At 39.5% G+C, this 17,585-nt stretch overlaps 1 protein-coding gene, 1 long non-coding RNA gene and 2 pseudogenes across 3 annotated transcripts in view; 2 read left to right on the forward strand and 2 right to left on the reverse strand.

Moving 5' to 3' along the window:
* Window positions 1–240: 240 nt before the first annotated feature.
* LOC149112015 (uncharacterized) lies at window positions 241–1,090 on the forward strand. The gene has a single exon (XM_089290266.1). The coding sequence runs from the start codon at window positions 357–359 to the stop codon at window positions 954–956; it is 600 nt and encodes a 199-aa protein (XP_089146392.1). The 5' UTR covers window positions 241–356; the 3' UTR covers window positions 957–1,090.
* A 6,493-nt stretch (window positions 1,091–7,583) lies between these two features.
* On the forward strand, window positions 7,584–9,637 carry LOC149112016 (uncharacterized; annotated as a pseudogene).
* Window positions 9,371–11,593, reverse strand: LOC149112017 (uncharacterized; annotated as a pseudogene). The gene is made up of 2 exons (XR_016207129.1): window positions 11,383–11,593; window positions 9,371–10,683 (listed from the first exon to the last, which is right to left on the reverse strand). The product of XR_016207129.1 is annotated as an uncharacterized LOC149112017 (transcript).
* Window positions 11,594–15,669: 4,076 nt separating this feature from the next.
* LOC149112018 (uncharacterized) overlaps window positions 15,670–17,585 on the reverse strand; it is a 2,024-nt gene continuing 108 nt past the window's right edge. Inside the window, exons 1-2 of the long non-coding RNA XR_016207005.1 lie at window positions 16,522–17,585; window positions 15,670–16,395 (exon numbers count right to left, since the gene is read on the reverse strand). The exon at window positions 16,522–17,585 is cut by the window's right edge and continues 108 nt beyond it. This is a non-coding gene — a long non-coding RNA (uncharacterized LOC149112018). The remainder of the gene's footprint in view (window positions 16,396–16,521) is intronic.

Raw genomic sequence — 17,585 nt, forward strand, 5'->3', positions numbered from 1 at the left:
ACACCTTGGCAAACTGTTCCGCGCATTTTCAGTTCATCTGAAAGAGACGGTTCCACGCCTATCAATAGCTGAAGCTCTGCAAGAAGTCGGTGATCTCAAACGATTTCCAGAAGGAACTGGGAGTACTATACAAACAATTATTGACTCCCAGAAAGCCTCAAACGGCTCTGACGGTACTATCTCGAACCTGTCGCTTAAGTCCGTACAAATGATGTACAATCAACTTAATCGACTGGATGATAAATTGAAGTCTACCAAAGAAGACATCCACGTTGATCTTCATGCTTGTCTGACAACCCAAGTGGAAAATCTGCACGCTGTTGGTCATTTCAAGGATCATTAACTACTCCCGTAATATGGGAAACACTGTTTACGAAAGCATCAAAAGGATCACAAGCTGGGCAGCCTATTATTTCACTCACCCAACATCCTACTATCCAATTCCAGACAGCTCAGTTCCACTGCAAGACATTCCCAAACTTTCGTATCGTGGCAAAACAAGGCACTTAAATTCCACCCAAGAGCAGATCATGAGAGAATGGGCAGTTCAGCATGGCAAGTGCGTTCGACAGAGAACTATGAGGCAAGAAAGAACGAAGTTCAAGGTTGGCACTATGCCTTTGAATATCTATCGTCCAGCGGATTCTGTTTACCCAAAGGACAAGATCCACCTTGAACCTACTGCAAAGTATCAGCCAGCTGTTCCACCAATCGTCGACGAACAAGAAGAGCAAGAGCAAGAAGTCACCTTCGCTCATCCTGAAGTGTCTGAAGCCCCCGAAGTCCCAGAAGATGATGTGCAGTATGACACAGACAGTGGGCCTGACGATGCCGTGGAAAGTGACAACGACGACGATACTCTGACCTTCTTAAGAGCCGTAACAACTGGCAGTGGAAGAGCTGTCCAAGTCCGATATCCTCTTAAGAGGTCTCTCAAAGTAAAACCAACAAATTAAGATTTCAAAGATCACCTTTCCAACAACTGTAAATTATTGGCAAAGTTAAAGAACGCACTTTTTTGTGCAGATTTTGATTACAGTTTCGTGCACATGTTCGAGAATCGTGAAAAGTGAATTTTTTGTTTCTTGATTCGTGAAATCGAAAATTTAGTATCGTGACTTCGTGACAAGATCTCCCCCCCTTGCCCCCCCTCTGCGTTCATGCGAAACTGCTGAGAGACCATTTGAAGGGTTTCTTTTAAACAGCCACGACAATATTCACACAACACACTCTGTTGGCGATATATGTTTACGAGTCACACTCTTACGCAGCTTTTATTTCCATGTATTTTCCAAACCAACCAACGAACCCATGGAAAGTGTAGCATATAATTATTCTTGAACCCGCAAGCACGCGAAACTACTAACGGTTTGAGCTTGGCAATAGACCTTTCCCGCATTCCACTTCAGTGCGTACGAACAATAGCACCAGAGCGAGGTTGGGGTGGACATTTTCATAAATTTGCTGTATTTTTGTCCACCCTGACCTCGACTCGGCGCTATTGTTTGTTGGAATGCGGGAAAGGTCTATTTGATATGCGACACCGTAATTGCGTAAGCATCACAACGAACAAGTTGAGATTTCATTGTCTTGTGCCGAACATTTGAGTGGCTGGAACTGAAAATGGGACATTAGATTGGCTGTATTTGAACATAGGCACGCAAGCCGTGCAAGATTTATTTTTGTTGTGAACTAAAAGTCTCGGAGATAGGAGCATTCATGGAACTGTTTACAGTACTGATTTAGTTAATTTAACAAGTTTTTTTGGTTGCAATGTACAGCAAGAAAGAAGCTGCGAATTTATGATGTACATACGATGTTACATCGGTAATGGTAAGATAACTAAATAGTAAGCCATAAAATGTTTGACTGAACAAACTACAGAAATCTGACACGTCTCCAGATTAATGGAGATACCATCTTATTTTCTAACAGGCAATTTGATTGGTTCTTTGATGCAACCCACACTGTGATTGGTGTGACACGCGCACATGCATAACTCCCTTACCTCACCGATCACATAGCCCTTTCAACCCCCAAGAGGAATTTTTGCTCAAAAATACTCAAGTTAAGAGAGCTTTTCGCATTTTATATGACGCTATGCCGCTATGGCGCTAAGGTGTAAACCTTAATGTTTGTTTAATTAATTAATTTCAATTAAGTAATTAGTCTAGAGGCAAGGAAGTGGTGCGGGTGGGGTGGGAAAGGTACATGTGTACTCTACGTAAAACATGTTCCATCGCCGTCGGTTAGATAAAAATATTGGAAAGCTATATATTTGTTTCAGGTAACCCCTTGCTCTAGCGTTCGTGGCTTCTATATTAGGTGGAAGAGACTTTGCATACGGAATCACGTACAGATGTTGACTGGTTTCCCTTATGGTAGAACTCAACATGTAAGACGCATGCGTTCTAGCATCGTTAGTGTTATACATTATCTTTCCACGCGGTATTTTATATGTCATGTCATGTGACCAAGGACGGCACTTATTTTTCCGGTAGCGCCAATTGTCCCTTTTTATTGCAAATGTGAAATGTTACTGTGGCTGCGTAACTTAGAATTACACACAGGTCGGTTCAACAAATGTCATCTGCTGTTTTCAATCTACAACAGTGTGTTTGTTAGGGTTCAAATGTATTGCTTCTCCTGAGCGGCTTGTTCAGTTATTTCTTGCCTTAATTGTGTTTGTAAGACAGACCAGAAAGTTCCCAAGTTAGTGGCTTTAACACTCTTTACGCTTTAATTTGTGACAAAAGAAACCAGGAAAGTGCTCAAATATTGATGCAGACTCCGTGGCACCTAATGAAAGCGCAAATTAATTTAATCGATACTTAAAAAATACTTTAAAAAAAAAATTTGTGTCATATACACTTTAAGGAGACTCATTCATATCGGCCAAGTAGCGCTGTTTATCTTCAGTACTTTTCGTTGGAACGCTTCTCAGCCATCAATATCGTTGTGTGTTAATTTTGAATTGTTTTATTGTTGACAACAAAGGTGGCAACAGAAAAAGAAAGTGGTATTTCGTGACTATCTGATAATTAAATTATTTCTTGTTCATCGGTGATAGGAAAATTTGCGTTTTTAGTAAAACAACATCATTTCTGTTCCGTTTCTTTATCACTACATCAGATATTTAACTTTCTTTCATTTATCTCCAATAACAAGCACATCTTCCGTGTGTCTTGGAGAACACAAGGGTTTCATGTTACATGCCTTTGCGAGGAAAACAAAAGTATCAAGTTACAAAGTTGGCGTGAAGAGCTAAATTGTCACGTTTGCTGCTTCAGCGTATTATTGAATTTAAAATGAACGAAAATCAACGTAAAACACCAGTACTAATTAATTTGTGCAAATACAACCTTGAAACTTACACACAGCAAAGGGGAAAAGCCGTAGCAGACAACCAAGGTAGACACAAACCGGAAGTGAACCGAGCATGGGTGAGTACTTATGGGACTACTGTACACGAGCTATCAATTGCGCTCTGCACTATCTGAGATTGTCTCACTAGTTAATTTTTTAAACTCCCCGTCAGCCCAACAACGGAGTACCTGACAGAAGGGTAAATAAAGCGTCATAAGTTTCGCGCGAAGCACAGCAAAGAGTCTCGAGCGATACAATCTTCCCGATTATCAATGTAAAATGGGGTTGACAAGCCTACTCAACTCCTACGGTTCGTGACATTTGTACATTGAATTTGCCGTTCTCTCTTCGGTCACTCGACCTTTTTGTTGCCTCACTCGTGTTTATGAAGGGCACGTCATGTTGTGTTATAAGGAGAAATTTTAAGCAGAGTTGAGCCGTATAAAGACCGTGCTTTGGCAACATTTTTAAGGTCATGGGTCTGCATGTTTTCCGCTGTTATCTGCATGTTGCTTCGTCGAGTTTGACACCTCTGTAATTTGCCATGTGTTTATGCATGTTTATGCATGTTTTGTTTTTAAGTCTCCAAGTATTTGCTTTCGAGGGACAAAATATGAGATTTACCGTGAAAATGCTGCTTACTTGCATTCTATATTGCGACGCCGAGCCCCGCTGTGATTAGAACTGTTTGCACGATTCAGTAGGTAGATTCTTATCACGGATATTTGTCGTCGTGCGTTTTTATTTTTCGGAGACGCTGTAGCTTTATTTAGAGAAAGCCATAAGTTTCTCTGGAGACATTATTATGTTCCTTACAGCTATCTGGTCGAGCTTATGTTTCTCGAGCTCGATGTATAGGTTTATTCCTCCTTTTGGTCGTTCTGGCACCACATGATTCAAATGTAGTTGTTTACGCGCACGTCTGTTGACTGTATTGTGTGTTTTATATGTCATTGTTCGTCTAAGTTCAGGCAAAAATCCTGGCAGACTTTAGTTTTTCTGCGGACGATGTAGGCTCGATTTCCGCCGCTTTCTCGAGTCCGGTCTACGTTCCTAGCTCGGGGGAGGAGCGCGGGCTCCTTTCCCGAACAGCGGCTGGTAATCGAGCCTACGGGCCTAGTGGACCAGTTTACCACCGTTTTTGCACCAAAACTGATAACGTTGTTTTTCGATTTGCGACGTCGGAATGTCTTCGATATCTAAACCTGACCATTGTACGGAAAGGCCTAGCCTAGTACTACTATCTGCTTATCAAGAATATCTGATGACATTTAAATTGATGACGTCACAAGTGGTACAAAGAGCACGACCATTAATTACGCATATATATATGCGTACTTGGTATTCAAAGGGTTAAATGCGGAAGCAAGTTTCTTAGGTGTGATAACTGATAACGTTGTTTTTCGATTTGCGACGTCGGAATGTCTTCGATATCTAAACCTGACCATTGTACGGAAAGGCCTAGCCTAGTACTACTATCTGCTTATCAAGAATATCTGATGACATTTAAATTGATGACGTCACAAGTGGTACAAAGAGCACGACCATTAATTACGCATATATATATGCGTACTTGGTATTCAAAGGGTTAAATGCGGAAGCAAGTTTCTTAGGTGTTTCTCTTGTGGACTACATCGAAGAGTGACCTTAGCTTTGCTTACGAAATTCGCCCGACAAAAGAATTTGGTATTTCGTAAACATAACACAAAAGTTTGAGCAATCGGTTCATGTTCCTCCCGCGAAAAACTAGTCGATTTTAATCAGCTAATTAGATTATTTTTGACAAGTTTGAATGTCCTCAAAAACATGAGAAGAGTCTGCAGTCTGTTTTTCTTCTCTTGCGTGCCGCGCCCACGTCTCGTCCCATTCCCCTTAAAGTGCCACTGAAACGAAATTTTCGTATGTGAGATTTTTGCTTAGTAATAAAGTTTCAACCTTACTTGGAAACACTGCAGACTTTTTTTTCGCATACGGTAAGCGAAAACTGCTTTTTCAGCCGTTCGAAATTGGCTGGTTAAGCCCAAAATTGGCGGCCATCTTGGCGCGGCCAAAACAGCCTAGTGACGTCACTGGTTGTATTGCTCTCATGCCGCGCTGAAAATTTAGAGTGATTAAGGGAGAAGAGAATACTGTTCGAAGCCCCCCAAAAAACATCTTAAGGACATCTCAGGGCTGTAAAGCAGATAATAAGAGTAGCCTTAGACATGAAGAGGTGGAGAGTCGATCCTGGGGCTTTTCAGTCTATTTAATTGGATATTTTATGTAAGCAAGCAAACGAGTGGGAGTTCTTAGATCGCAAAATGATCGGGACTCTTAGTGAAATGGCCAGCACTCAATTAAACAATATCTACACTCATAAAGTTAAAAGAAATGAAAACAAGAGAAAGCGGCTTTTGAAAATATTATCCGGAGTGCTGCTGCACGAATCGTAGCAACAACGTTTCGAGTTTTCGAGTCGCTTCGCTTCGAGGAAACCGGACGTTTTGTGAGTTTCACCGCGGACGAGATTGTGCCACAGTGACCGTTAGTCTAGTTGTATCTGCTACATCCTACAAGTTATCACAACAGCAACAATTTAAGAAACCCTCTTATTTTATATGAGGGAGCGAATTTAAACTATAAAGGTAAACTTAGCTGCCATGACCCTACAATTATATGTTTTCAGGAAACGAGAGAAAGCGTGATAATGTCGGCGGCGAAAGGTCATATATGCAAATTAGTTCAAATTCTGTTTAATAAACCTTCGACTAAATAATAAACTAGTGACGTTTAACGAATTGCTTTGAACTTGAATACTATTAAATGAAGATCATAGACATAAGTATGTGCTAAAGAACTCCAAGTTATCCATCGGCCGTGAAATATTACAATTGGGAGATACGTGTAAAAGAGAAGCGAAATTCCCGCTTTGTTTACACTGATACGTATGCGGCGATAAAGCAAACCCTGCTGCGGATCACAATTTTCAAAGATACATTTTGTCTACCACAAGAACTCTCACTTATTAGTATCATAAAAAGATGCTCTCTGTGTGCAAAGAAGTACTCGACTCAAAGCTTGTGGACCGTTAATAACTTCATGATTGTGCGGATGGCTGATGCGCTTACGGCTTTTAATGCAGCAAAGTTGCCGAGGACATATTCGAACCTTGTTAATAGACCTTAGATAAACGTGAGAATCCAAATTTCAGAACCAGGCTGAAAACAGACGACGAAATATCGTGTTTAGGCTTCAGGACGTGATACAAAAGTTGCCACACTCGTCTTCGAAATCTCCAATCGAGTACTCAAGATGTTCGAAAAGTATACTGAGCTGTTCTAATCTGTAGCATTCATTTTGGTGAATCTACATTCTTTGGCGCCCTCCAACGTTTATGATGTGTATTTCCTGTCAAGGCTGGACTGAGATTACAAGGTAGGAAACTAGTAGGTATCGACAATATGAAGAATAAACTTAAATAAATCAAGTGAAAACAAGAGAGAATCTTAAGCGCTTCTTGCGTGAATACAACCAGTGACGTCACAAGGTCCTTAAACTCGGTTCCAGAGCCCGGACACAGTTTTGCTCCAAAAAGTCGATTTCAGCAGCTAAAAAGAGCACTTTCCGTTAGGATTTGACAGAAATAAAGTTCACCATTATTTTAAGCACGTTTGAAACTATGAATTGGGCTAAAAAAAGAGAGTACGAAAATTTCGTTTCAGTGGCACTTTAAGCCAAAACGTCTCGCCTCATAAACCCTGCTGAATTTCGAGAGAAAAACAGACTGCCAGCAGTCTAGCATACCACTAACTCATGAACTGTTTCAAAATTCAAGGCTCATCTCGTTTATAACTAGCCACCATTACACTGAACATTATGCACTCTAAAACAACCCAGTGTATGTATGTAACTGTCACAATTATGGCAAGCCAATTGTAGCAATATTCAATACCTAAATTCAATTTCAATTCAATGAAATTCAATTTCAATTCAATGAAAATTCAATTTCAATTCAATGAAATTCAATTTCAATTCAATGAAAATTCAATTTCAATTCAATGAAAATTCAATTTCAATTCAATGAAACTTCAATTTCAATTCAATGAAAATTCAATTTCAATTCAATGAAAATTCAATTTCAATGCAATGAAAATTCAGTTTCAATTCAATGAAAGTTCAATTCAATGCAACGAAATTCATTCAATGAAGAAATTAAATCACGATTCAAAGAAAGTATATATAGTTACTCATCCCGTTGAAAATCACTTCCGGTTAGTGACCGGAAATGGTAAGTTGCTTCCGGGGTAGTTAGAATACGGGAGCTGTATGCTTTAATTTTTCCGCGGGAACATTTTACTGGCAATATGGCGCGTGCCGAATCAGAGTTTGACGCGGAAAAGGATTTACCCAAATTTTTGTCGTCTGTGCTGGATAGGACAGAGGAATATATAAGCAGCAATGAAACAAACATCAAAGACTTGCAAGTACAATTTGTAGTTCTCGATAGAACTGTAAGTCTTTTGCGTTCTATTGCCTTTGACATTGAGCAAGATCGGATGGAGTGGGAGTCCCTAGCTACAGGCTTTTTAGAAGTACTACGGGCTATCGAAAATCACATCAAAATTCTAGCAGTAGAACCTTCATTAATTTCACGAAGTGAATGCGAAACCCTCAGAACGGGAAATCCTGGGAGACCTCAGTTCTACGTACCTGCCGAAACGTTAGAAGATCTTCTTGGACTTGGATTCTCAATGGCAAAGAATTTTTGGGATGTTTGGCGTGTCTCGCTGGACAATTTATCGCAGAATACAGTCATATGGCTTGCAAAACACGGTGCAGTTTAGTTTGTTGTCGGATGCGGAATTGGACGAGTTAGTTCTCGAATATATGGGTCGTCATGGATTTACAACAGGGCGAACATACTTAGCCGGGTACCTTAAGTCAGTTGGACTGAGGGTTCAAAGGAGAAGAATTCGTGAGTGTTTGGCAAGGGTGGATCCGGCGAATACTGCCTTGAGGTGGGGGATTGTTGTTTCTCGTAGGCAATACTCGGTTCCGTGGCCAAATTCTCTATGGCATTTAGATGGGCACCACTCTTATTCGCTGGGGTCTTGTAATCCATGGGTGCATAGATGGTTTTTCCAGACGGATTATGTTTCTCAGATGCAGTAATAACAATCTTTCGCAAACTCTTCTGGAACTTTTTCTGAAAGCAATTGAAAATGATGCGTTGTGGCCATCACGTATTCGTGTGGATTATGGTGTCGAGAATGTACAAGTTTGTGGTGCTATGGTGGAAGCAAGAGGTGAAGGTCGGGGGAGTTTTATAGCAGGTCCCTCCACGAGAAATCAGAGAATTGAAAGACTCTGGAGGGACGTGTTCAGGTGCGTGTGCCATCTTTTCTATTACGTGTTTTATGCATTGGAAGATACAAGCTTGCTCAACATCGAGAACCCAACGGATCTATTTGCGCTGCATTTGACATTCATCCCAAGAATAAACCTTGCACTTCGCGAATATATGGAGGCTTTTAACCATCACAAGGTAAGGACAGCAAACCATTGGTCTCCGTATCAGATGTGGGTAAATGGCATGCTAAACAAGGAGAACCCCTTACCACATGGGCAACTAGACGAGGATCCCAATGATTTGGAATTCTACGGTGTTGACCCTGACGGGCCATCTCCATTTGAAGATAGCAATAACAATGTTTTTGTTCCCCCAGTCACATTACCAGTTGAACATCAGTCAGTTCAAGCGAAAGTTCTGGAGCAGATAGACCCACTGGCGTCATCAACACAAATGGGCATGGATATATACACTAAAATTCACCAGATAGTAAAAGAAAGCATTGAAAACATTTAACAACACTATACCTTATTGACAAATTGTGCAGCTATGTGCAGTTGCTGTGTGGGATGTGCAGAGATAAAAAAAAATCAGGAACAATCATGTAACAGGATTCAATATGGCTGCAAGATTGCCAATCAAGTTTAGTACACAACTTGAGAGCTGAAAACGTACTTAAGTAACTTCAACTTGTTTTATTTCAGTAAAATACAACAGTAACATCAGCAGTTATCTCTGGTGGAACAGATATTATCCTCGCATTTCAATGGATATGACACTGTGATAGAATTAATTAGTGAAAGTTCTTGTGACTAAAAACACTTACAAATAATGTCAACTTTTTGTAACCTATAATCAGAACATTACAGCTTTCCAAAATATGCATTTGCAAAGGCCAAATCATAAAGATTAAATAGTTGCTCCTCACTTGGCAGCAATGAACCATTTGTACATCTTGGTAAGCTCAAGGTATTTGCACAGGTGTTAGCAGTAGGTAGAAAAGAGCATTCTGAGTGGGGGTTTGTGCCATGACTTGTTGCCTCAACGAACTCTATAGAAGGTGCTACTCTAAACCCTAGTAGGGGCTCTTCGTCACTGCCAGTAACAAATTGAAGTATATGCCCCAAAGTGATTGCACCCCTCTGCCCACTTGCTGCAAGTCTGGTGTATTTAGAGAACAACTCATAAATTTGTTTCAAAACAGCGTGCATTGCTACCCTCTTCAGAAAAATTTGGTGAAAGAAGGGCCATCAACTTTCTTCTCGATAAAGCATAACTTTGGGAAGGTCTGAAAAGATGAAGGAAGTTAGGTATAGCATTCCCTATTTCAGAAAGCCCCAGGTTTTTAAAACCAATTCAAAGCTTTGCAATACAAGGGCTTGATGGCTCTTGGGAAGAAAAAAGCGCTTAGAGGTTATCTTCTTTCACAAATCTGGGGATACTGCCATTCTGCAAAGTGCTAAGGGCCATAATAAGCCCAATGGTTGAATAATCATTAGCAAGATGGTCTTTAAGACCATTGTCAAAGTATGTAGCTTTAATATCTCGTAAACATAGGCGAAAGAACTCTTTTCGAGGGCCACCATAATCCTCAGCACACTCACCATAAAATCCAACTGAGAGTGTTAGTCTGGGGTCTTTTAAAAATTGCACTTCATCCATTGCTGATTTTAAAACATCTTGTCGATTGATTAAGATGAAGTTGGTTTCACCCTCTAGACTTTCAGAAACATCTTGCACATCCAGTGGCCTTCTGCTTACAATCACACTTTGTGCATAACGTAAAATTTCTACAGGATTCTCAATGCCATTGGCTCTACAGTAATTTACACAACGCTTTGCAAGCAAATCCACTGATGGATCTTCAGTGTTATCAGCTAGTGTCTCCTCCCCTGCTGACTGAAATCCGGTACTACCCTCTTCAGAAATGGGTACTGATTGCATTTCACTTTGCTTCTGTTGTTCAGAAACTGGTTGACTCAACATTTCTGCCAAAAAAGTAAAATTACAGGATAAATAAATATTTGCTGACAACTTGCCTTGTGAGGAACAAGCCAGAAGCTTTGTACTATGACTACAGAAGGAGATGGGTTTTTATGCCAACAAGAGTTTTTACCATGGGCAACTGTTACACACATTGCCGGTTTACTATTAGCACTAGAAATATGATCTGCAAAAATTTGAAAATGAAAAAAAGATCTCTTACTCTATTTTACAGAATTCAAGTACTGTAGTAAAAATGAAGAAATGTTACTATGGTAACAATTTAGTTTTGGCATTAAAACTTTGCCTCAAATAACTCTAGCAAAGGAAGAAAGACAATTTCAAACTGTCTTAAGTGTCACTATACAGAGCAATGCTGGCACACCAAGAAATTATTACACTAATAGGCACACAATCTACATTGTTTCGATTTCCACAAATGTATGAGAGTATGTTTAACCTTTGGGGGCCAAACAACCCATTTTCAATTTGACAAAGTTTTCATTCTTGTTTATAATTTATTATCCACATCCAGGACTAGCAAATTAACAACGTTGTCCCCTCCTTGTCTTAGGTTCCCTGGGGATGGTCCATGATACCTTGACATACAAAAAAGGCAGCAAATTTAATGTTTTAATGTTAGTATTGTTTTTTTTTAATTGTATTAACTAGGCCCAAATTAATGACAGCAATAACATACTTACCAGGCAAATCATCATGATCTGATGAGCTATTTACGTCACCATCGCATATTAAACAGTTCAGTCCACTTTTCAGTTTAACATAAATAGCTCCTTGTCCGCAGAGCAGTTTCACTTGCTTGTACGAGTACTCTCCACAACTGACAGGTATGCTTAACTTCCGCCGGTTAGCAGGAAGAAACACAAAATCCCCATTACTGACTAATGGATGTTTTAGTCAAATTGCATCGCCAATTTTGGATCGAATTTCTGCCTCTCCATCCGTGCTCACTAAATTAACAAATCCTCGAAGCAAAATGTTGTCATGGTTAATTGACAAATTTTCTTCGTCGTCGTCGTCGTCCTCCACATACATAAGAGCAAATTCAAACGGTTTAGGCTGTTCTGGAGTTGTTTTTTGTTTCTTTGCTCCACTACTACCAGGTACGGTAGAAGGTGATGCTGCTCGAAGTCGCTCCCGTTGACTCAAGCGACAACACAATCCTGTACTTCGACTTCTTTGCAACATGGACCGAGCTCGTTCGACAGCACTGGAAACGTTGCTCGTTGAACTGAAGTTATTTCCTGATACCCCTTGTGTGACTGAATCCGTACCGTTCCCATTTGAGCTGGAACTACTACTGGCTAAGACTTGCGAAATCAGTCGCGAGCATTCACCCAGCGAATCTGCAAGATTTCGAAGACTTTCCTCCATTTTGTTGGCTAAAATGGCGGGAGGAGATTTGGCCGATTCCCGGATGTTTCACCCAAGATGCTTTGCGCATTGAATAAATTTTCATTGAATTGAAATTGAATTGAAATTGAATTGAAATTGAATTTTCACTGAATTGAAATTGAATTTTCACTGAATCGAAATTGAATTGAAATTGAATTGAAATTGAATTTTCATTGAATTGAAATTGAATTTTCATTGAATTGAAATTGAATTTCATTGAATTGAAATTGAATTTAGGTATTGAATATTGCTACAATTGGCTTGCCATACACAATCCGCTCCAAACCGGACTAAAAATCACAAACCGGCAACATACACGTCAGTCTTTATTTTTCAATTACCAAAGTCGTTGTGTTTAATACAATAAAACGCTCAAGACTTCATATACCTCACTTAAGTTATCTTGAAAAAATATAATTTCCTTTTTCTTCAATTAAAGTTCGTGTTGGTTATTAATGTGAATAAGCGAAAACCCTGATGACATTGAAGAGAAAAGATTTAGTTTCATTAAAACGTATCTTCTCCTTCCAGTAGTAAACAAGAACCATTATAATTGTAAAATCGTCAAAGAATAATATATTTTTGTTCTGTTGACGAACTTAATCGTAGTCTCTTCGCTTTTGCCATTGAAACTTATCAATGGATGCTGAAATTAACGACACGCCCGGAACACTCATTACGAACTCTTCAGCAATATTTAGGTTTCAATCTGATACAACAAGCAAACGATTTGAACCTGGTCACAACCTCTTCACATTCCCAGTAGTGCATTCCGCCCCCCTAAAATACAATTGATCCTATCATAGAAACCACATCAACTTGTTTTTCATTGAGATCTTAAACCTAATAGTAAACATAGGCATACGAGCTGTGTGGGGCGAGGGGGCTGCAGCCACCCCAGCTACGGAAATTATATAATTTTTCGGGCAAAGCGCTCATGATTCGGGCAACGACACCGGAGAGAAAACATTACAAAATAATGCTGTTGGCGCGATTTCCAAAACTCTTAAAAAGTTTCTACTTTTTAGGTCTCTCTGTGTTAGTTTGGACGCCCGACCGAGAGTCTGTAGGCGATCAAGTGATTTCGTAAGTGATTTTCATAAGTGAGTTGGTAGTTAGTGGGGACAGCGGCCCTTCCTTACCTTTCACGCCTTTCCTTTTTGGTTTCAAGGTTTGTAAGCTGCAAAAAAGGACTTAAACTGAAATGATATGAACGACCTGGGTTTTCTGTTAACTACAAAAGAAGGACACGAATCAAAGCGAACGAAGACCAAGACTTTGTTTTTGTGGAAGCCCTGAAAAGAACCGTTTGGAATGTCAACACCGGGGTGTTTTAATTTTTTTCTTGAATTTTTCTTTGGAGGTTTTTGTCTAGTACGTCCATGTTGTTTACCCATCTTATTTACGTGGCTTCTGAATTCATGGAAAGCTTGCAGTGTACGCTGCAAGTCTGCTGTAGCCAAAACAAGCCTATCCCAAAGGACTTGTAGAAACGCCTAATGATGTTCTTTGAACGTCTCGAGTATGACTCTCGTCTCGAATATAGGACAGTTTCTGTAACGGTCGTCCAAGTGGTCTATCTTGAAACACAAATGTCTCCGTTGCTGATCTGCCTATCGCTAAACGAACGCCATGTAACGAACATGTTTTTCTTTTAATAAGTTTTAGATTTTACTAGATTAAGACTGTTAATAGAGGTCATTGAGTATTCAGGCTTTCAACATAATTATCTTGGTGAACGGTTTTTGTTTTTCACGCACTTGGAGTGCGTTTGCATCCCGATTTGAACACTCACTCCTTCAGGCATTACGAATTTTTTTCGGGCAAGAGGGTCACCGTTCCCCCCCCCCCCCCCCCCCCATGTCCGAAGGTGCCCGTCTATGGTAGTAGAGACTCAATTCAAAAACCTATCTAATGGGAAAAGCTCACACTTCATCGCACGCTCGTAGCTATACACCAAACACTATGTTTCTTTGACTGATTATCCAGTTACAAATGATTATCAAACCCGCCCACAAAATCCTCAGCCTAACCCACAGAAAATGTCGAAGTAAGCCCGATATATGAATACTTCCTTCTCTTTTATAGAAGAATAAATATGGCCGTTCTGAACTGTATCGAGATCAAATCTCCTCACATACCATTTACCTTTACAACAAGAAATTTGATTGTTTGTTTATAGTAGATCCAATCTGATTGGTGTAACATACATACATCTCTCACTCACTTACTCATCCATTGACCCGTCCGTAACATACCGTGACGCGCCGACTAAGAGGTCTGTTTTTTTATCTTTCAATGAAAGTGATCAATGTGTGTTTTAAACACCAGAAACATGACCCAAATACCTACTTTGGTACACACAACGAAAATGGCTATATTTGTTCTCACCATGAATTATTAATTATAATGTACGAATGAAAAAAGTCTTAAAAAATGTAAAAATGCTAGGAATCAAGAGGAATGAGTGTGGTTCAAACCCTCAGATAGTGGAAAGGGAATGAATATTTTCTGGAAAATACAATTTGAATTACAGTATGTTAGGCACCAGCCTATGAAACATAGCTATTACAAAATCATTTGCTTTCAGCATTTTCCATCTGATCAAGAGTTGTGACATACAGACACTTGACAAAGAAATTTGAAAGTGGATGTGGAAGCTTATTATTTTAAGGGAGGAGTTCTTGATACTAATCATAGATAATGAAAATCCACACCACCAGAAACATAAATATTAACATCCATACAAAATTAATGACTACTATAACCTTTCAATTAAACAGACCAAAGGATAACATCAGAGGCTTCAGCCATGAAACTTTTGTTGTCATTACTACAAACATCAAGATACAGTAGTTTAGATAATGGCAAAATGATATTTTTTTGGCAACAAAGAATCACACTACCATAAGGCAACTTCTCTACAGGCCAGCTTCCAATCTTTCAGCCATGTGATTATGCTATAATTATCAATCTTGAATTATGTATCTGGATGGAGAATGCTCCACTAAATGTTGATTATGCACAGTAAAATAATCGTGAAAGACAATAGAGTGCAGTTTGATAATTTATAGCATGTTTGTATAAATTAATTGGTTACAAATAGCCTTACATTTGCAGGATAAATATGAATTATTGACCAAGTGTGAGGTCAAGATGGCTGGATATTGGCCAAGTTCTTTTTTTGCGTGTTTATGGACCAAGACGGTGTCAAGGTCCATAAACATGCAAAAAAGAACGAGGCCAATATCAAGCCATCTTGACCGAGCAAGCTTGGTCAATAACGGATTTATCAAATGGCTTTTGAGGAAATTTTTCTTGCGGAACATGGCAGGTAGTCCTGAGTGGGCAAGATAGCTCCATCTTGCCCGCTCGGGTAGCCAATCACAGCACAGGATTTGGTTCATCTTGTCCGCTAATTGAGCTAGCCATATAATAACAGCAAATATTATTGTGCTACAGAGCCAGCAAGAAATATTTTCATGAAACCTACCAGCCTCTTAAAAGAAAACTTACACACGCACTGGTCAACACTCACAAAAAATATATTTCAAGAAACTAACCTCTGACATATCTCGCATTAAAAGTAACTTTAATGAATTCATTTTAGACTTAGGCTTAATTTAACATAAACGTAAACAAATATGAAATGTTAAACAGATTTTAAGCTTTATTAAATCCATTTTGAAATCACTGGTTATCCTTGCAATCTGATTGGTTCTCAGTGGTGCAATTTATTCACGAATCACACTATTTTGTGCTCTAAATCTCATCTTTTTCTCAGCCAATGAGAATGGGGCAGTAAAACAAAATAAACAATCAGATTTCAAGGTTAGTTTAAAGTAATCAATGAAATTTCAGGAAAATTAAAGGCAGAAAGCCATTGTGTGGTGGCAGGTATATTTTGCAGGGTGCAGGGTGCAGGTTGCAGGTTGAAATTTAATTATAACTGAAAAACCGCTGGCACTAAAAATAATTAATAACCTATATACTCGTCGGGGGTTCTTACATAAAGTAGTTCGCCTCTTTCACGTAGTGAAAACACGCTGTTATTAATATTTAGGCCTTCTTTGGCAATCTTCTAACTTGTTACGCCGTGTACAGAAACCAGAGACTTCGTACGCTTCCCAACATGTTTGTGATCGCACTTGGTTTGAACGATGTTCTCATGTCCATCGAAAACACGATCGATCCGCTATAAGTGCTTATCGATCGACACGCAGGGACTGGTGAAATCTCTTCAAAGCCATCTGGATGGCCGCTCCACAGATGTCTCCATCGATTCCAGATTTGGCTCGAGTCTTCCCTCAACAACAGAAGATTGCCATCACAAATGAAGCAAATAAATAAAGAAATGAAATAATATAAGATTTTAACCGACGGAATATACTAGCGCAAGCTCAGTGTGCTTTCATTTTGGTACTCACTGGGAAGAAACCAAATTCAGCAGATATTTCAGATGATATTTCAGATGTTTCTTCAAAAACAATAATTCATTGCAGGCTTAAAATCATTGAAATATACTCTCCTCCCATCGCTTCGGCCGGTTTGGCACTTGGGTGGAAGCCACCTTTCTGAGCGACTGTAAACAGCGTCATGTAACAGTCACGGTAATTCTACCAACTGTACGTTCTTTCAAGTGCCAGCGGTTTTCCAGTTATAATTACATTTCAACCTGCAACCTGCACCCTGCACCCTGCACCCTGCAAAATATACCTGCCGATTGTGTGGAGAATTTGGCAACTACTATTGCCAAAACTTTGTTATTGCTGGGGTTTTTTTCAAAAAGATTGACATATTTAATTAATTACAGTTTCTGAATGACGATTATGAGTTCCTTCAGGCTGAAGACCTACTTTAATGGAAGTTTCCAACTTTCAGTGTCCATTTTGATGAATATTTTGGTGATTTTTCTTCAACATGTCCTCGAGATCCGTATGATACCGAGTACAGTGAAACATAAACAAACGAAAACCACACAAGATCAAATTTAGAGCCATCTCAAGGAGGTAGATGTTTCCAAGTTTCCGGTAGTTTCAAACGAAGCAACTCAAAAACTCAACTCTGTCGCTGTGAATAAACATAGTCAAAATACGCCCCGATCCACAAAACAGTGAATGAACGAACGTCTTCCGAAGCTGGTGCCAGTCCCACCATCTTGAAAATATCTTGAAACAAATGGCGCCGTAAAAACTTCAAGGTCCTGATTAAGTTCTACGGCGAGGTCACAAAAAGAAACGGAGATGATAAAGAGCTGGAATCCCTTAAAATCATGTAGAGCACCACTGAACGGTATTGAAAAGAAAAAAAAACACTATCCACTGGGCATCGTGCACTCGAGGGAGTTTCAGGATCTGGATGCACCTTGAAATTCCTTCTCTAAAGACAACGAAGAATCTCAACCACAGAATGTTATGACACATCTGTTCGCTTCAACTTCAAGAGATTATTGCAGTACTTTTACACCACACGTGGTCCTCAAGATCACGTG

This window comes from Orbicella faveolata, unplaced genomic scaffold (assembly GCF_042242905.1).
Source record: "Orbicella faveolata isolate gen_17 unplaced genomic scaffold, um_ofav_v1 contig_2, whole genome shotgun sequence".
Lineage (NCBI taxonomy): Eukaryota > Metazoa > Cnidaria > Anthozoa > Scleractinia > Merulinidae > Orbicella > Orbicella faveolata.